Here is a 4,394-nt window from a genome sequence, read left to right as displayed (position 1 = left end):
TCCTAGATCCATCTCCTAAGGCAAGGGAAACAAAAGCAAAAATACTGATGTGTCTACATCAAGCTTTTGCACAAAAAAGGAAACAATCAACAAAATAAAAAGGCAACCCACTGAATGAGAGAAGATATATAAGAGAAGAAATGATATATCTGATAAGGGGTTAATATCCAAAATATATAAGAAACTTGTACAAGTCAACATTAAAAAACCAATCTGATTAAAAAATGGGCAGAGAACATGAGCAGACATTTTTCTAAAGAAGACATACGATGGCCAACAGATACATGAAAACATCACTATTAGGGAAATGCAAATCAAAACCACAATGAGATATCACCTTACACCTGTCAGAATGGCTAAAATCAACAACACAGGAAACAAAAAGCGTTGGCAACACTGCTGATGTGGAGAAAAAGGAGCCCTCATGCACTGTTGGACGGAATATAAGTTGGTAGAGTCACTGTGGAAAACAGTATGGAAAGTCCTCAAAAAATTAAAAATAGAAATACCATATGATTCAATAATTCCACCCAAAGAAAATAAAAAGACTAATTCAAAAATGTGTATGCACCCCTATGTTTATCACAGCATTTTTGACAATAGCCAAGATGTGACAGCAACTTAAGTGTCCATCAATAGAATGGATAAAGATGAAGAGGTATATATGTATATACATATATACATATACACATACAATGGAATATCATTTGGCCATAGAAAAGAATGAGACTTGCTATTTACCACAACATGGATGGACCTAGAGGGTATTATGTTAGATAAAATAAACCACACTGAGAAAGACAAATAATCTTTATATCTTTTTAATAGTGCTTTCTACTATTTAAGAATTTATTTTTTCCACATTTAACCACATCGATTTCATATATCCACATTTCCCTTTATAAATTTTGGATTATGTGTTATTCTTTAAATTTTCTCCAAATAATGATTAGCCACCAACTACATTTTAAATTGCATTGATTGCATTTAGGGTTACATAACTGCATATATTCGGCAAAAGTTATTGAATTGTATATTTAAAAATTAGTGAATTTTATTGTGTAAATTAATACAGTAATAAAATGATTCTAAAACTTAATAAGGGTTTATTGCATATATGCATTTGTGTGTGTGTGTGTGTGTGTGCATGTATATTTAAGCTGAAGGAGACTAACCAGGATCCCTGGAGTGAGGAGGTAATGGTAGGAAGAAGGGACAGAGTTAGACATCTGAAGGGAACCAAAAGATGAAAGAACAATGATCACAATTAGTGCTGCTTCAGGGCTGTTGTTAAAAGGGAAAGCAGGGGCGCCTGGGTGGCTCAGATGGTTAAGTGTCTGCCTTCGGCTCAGGTTTTGATCCCCGGGTCCTGCGATCAAGCCCCACCTCAGGCTCCTTGCTCAGTGGGGAGCCTGCTTCTCTCTCCCTCTACCTGCTGCTCCCCCTGCTTGTGCGCGCTCTCTCCCTCTGGCAAATAAAAAAATAAATAAAATCTTAAAAAAAAAGGAAAATCAATATTTTTTTTTTTTTAGAGAACATAGAGATGAAGTATTTGACCTGAAAAAACTGAGGGGAGAAAGGGGAGAAGTAACCGATTTTTTAAAATTCCCTAATTCCTTATAGGCCTTTTAATTTTTATAATCTTTGCCGCATGCTACATGGATGTTTCTAGTTAGAAACATCATGTTTGTTTCGTGGGCTATTTGTAGAAAATTCATGTATAATTTTCTAAATAAATTTTTTGGCTGAAGGAGAAAGAAATTTGAGGGTGAGTTGGGGCAATGTCACAATGGAGAAGGAGGAGGAGACCAGGGGAGGAATGGAATATGCATTGCCCTTGTGACTTGTTTGGACCCCAAAGAAAGTCCAAGTTCAAGTTCCAGAAGAGCTACAAAGTATTTGTCTGAGAAATGGTGTCAGAGTACGAGGCAGAGCCATTTTCTCTCCCCTCCTCCCATCACCAACCATGCAACTAGCACAAATTTGATTTCCAAGATCTCTGGGCAGCAAGAGAATGCATAGTGGTGGAAAAATAAAATACTGGGATGCAAGCAGGCCAGGAAGAGTCTAGAACAGGATGGTAAGCAGATTTCTGGTTTTATTGTTTCACTTGAGGAGCAGAAGGCAAGGAGAGTAGCTGGGGCGTGGATTAGAGTCTGTGGTTTGGGGATCCCAGGGCAAATAACACAGTTGGTGTCAGAGGTCAGCAGATGGAATTAGGGGAGAGGATTCAGCCTTCTGAATCCCAGGGCAGAGGGACCCACCAGCCCAGAGCTCAGAACCTTCACTGAGACAACTCAGCCCCTTGGGCAGGCCCAGCAGGGGGAGCAGGAACAGGAGGAGGGCTTTGGCCACTCGCTGTCCCCAAGCCTGCGCTCCTTGGCTCAGGGTCCACTTCAGCAGCAGCCTCCAGACGACTGACCGCTGCCCCCTCCACAGCAGCTGGAGCCCCCCGAGGGCTGGCTGCAGCAGCCAGGGCTCTGGTGTCTGTGACGGTGGGAACTGCGTCGCCTGTGGTGGCTCAGGCAGCAGCCGCCGCCCCCAGAGCTGCAGCAGCCGCCGCCCCCAGAGCTGGAGCCGCAGCAGGAAGAGACTGGGGGGCACTTGGGGGGGCACTTGGGGGGGCACTTGGGCGCGGGACACTTGGGAGGGGGCTGGCACTGCTGCTGGTTCTGCTGGCAGGACATCTCGGCTGGCAGGGTCAGGAGCTGAGGGAGAGTCACACAGTGAGTCAGACCCAGGACCCTGAGCCCCCCTGCCCCACCCCTTCCTGTCCTCAACATCATTTCTAGTGCCTTTATTTGATGAACTGTTTAAATGGAGTCCTTGATAATTCAACAGAGAGACTTTCATTATTTCTAATAGTTCCCCAAATGCCCTCACATCATCTCTGGAGTGCTTCATCTGTTATAGAATTAGAGAACTGAAGCCAAAATATGTTAAGAAAAAGTGCTCAAAATCAAACATCTAGAGGAGATATTCTACAGCAAAAATCACGGAAATAGTAAATCTAGGTGACAGTTTAGAAATGAAATTGTTTCTTTAGGGAAAACAGTCATTCCCTCTTGCAGAACTTTCTAGATATCCTTGTCCTGTAGGGACATAGAAGTCCACACCCGCAAAGGACATTGCAGATTGGCTGGAAGAATGAGCTGAGGGAGAAGATAATTTACTGTAAGCTGGGACTTGCACCGGGCCCCTGACCGGGCCCCGCTGCCCTGGCATCTTGCAGACGCTCCCCTCAAACTAACACCTCAGCATCAAGATTTGAGTTGTTCCTACTCAACTCTGAAGTCCTTTTGTCTGAGTGCTTAAAATAAGTCAGTCAGTTGTGATTTCCTCTCTGCTGGCTGAGTGTCACTGTTCCCATCTTTACTTTTCCCTGGAGGGACAGTTATGCTTTCAAAGATAAACCTCCCTGTTGACAACAGTTATGGGTTGGTATGGTGGTCAGTGTTGCAAATCCTTCCAACCAGAGACCAACAACTACAGATCAGTTTGTTTTTTCTAGTGTACTGTCACACTCACACAGTTCCTTCTACTCATGTTCCCAGCCTTCCTAGCTCCTTGCCCCTCCCTCAGTGTCCCTGCGACTTGTTCTTTGCTAATATGAACCCAACCTCATCTTCTTCTCACTGCCACCCACCACACCCACACACACACACACACACTGCAAAGGCTCTGCCCCCCAGGCCCCACCTCCTGCTCTGGTTTGAGCTCCCTCTGCGGAAGGCTCTGCTCTCAGTCCCAGGGGACACTTACCAGTGCACAGGCAGCACTGGGTCTGTCAGCACCTCAGGAGAGGAGTGTATGGAGGTGCTCTGACTCTGAAGCCCTTTTATCCCAGCTTTGGGCTCTGCCCTCAGCCTGTGAGACAGGACCTGGGCACGAGGGGACTGCCTCCTGCCACCCACGAGGTCCTGTGACAGGTGGTGACTGGCAGCTCCTTCCTGCCTCCTTCCATGGGGCTCAGAGCAGCTGCTCCCAGCTTGGAATAGGGCTGCTTAGAAATGGGGTAGAGGGTAAATTCCTACCACTATCTATCAGTCAGTACTCTAGCCTCTCATTCTTGGAACCCATACTCCTAACCCCAACTTCCTTTCTTTACTCCCAAATGTTAATTTAATGATTACAATCAACCTGGTTTAAGCCAAAATTTTAATATATTCCTTCATGTTTTATTCCATGCTGGTAATCCTGATACGTTCAATATTATAGTGTGTGTGGTTTCAGTTTTGTAGAAATGGCATCATACTTGAGGTTCTCATCTGCAACTTGCTCTCTTCTTTAAACATTATTTTTGTATATTATTCAAGTTGATCTGTGTAGCTGTCATTTATTCATTTTTACAACCTTATAGTATCCATCTTACGAGCACAGTGTGATTTTGATAT

The 4,394-nt window shown here is 44.0% G+C and overlaps 1 protein-coding gene across 1 annotated transcript; it reads right to left on the bottom strand.

The window, feature by feature from the left end:
• Positions 1-2,093: 2,093 nt before the first annotated feature.
• LOC135363977 (late cornified envelope protein 1C-like) lies at positions 2,094-2,689 on the bottom strand. The gene has a single exon (XM_064587461.1). It carries the CDS (start codon positions 2,685-2,687, stop codon positions 2,397-2,399), a length of 291 nt encoding a protein of 96 aa, XP_064443531.1. The 5' UTR covers positions 2,688-2,689; the 3' UTR covers positions 2,094-2,396.
• Positions 2,690-4,394: the final 1,705 nt, after the last annotated feature.

This window comes from Mirounga angustirostris, unplaced genomic scaffold (genome assembly GCF_029215605.1).
Source record: "Mirounga angustirostris isolate CCGP_5_RB_7025 unplaced genomic scaffold, mMirAng1.0.hap1 SCAF_4, whole genome shotgun sequence".
Classification (NCBI taxonomy): domain Eukaryota; kingdom Metazoa; phylum Chordata; class Mammalia; order Carnivora; family Phocidae; genus Mirounga; species Mirounga angustirostris.
This window is presented reverse-complemented; position numbering and strand designations above follow the sequence as displayed.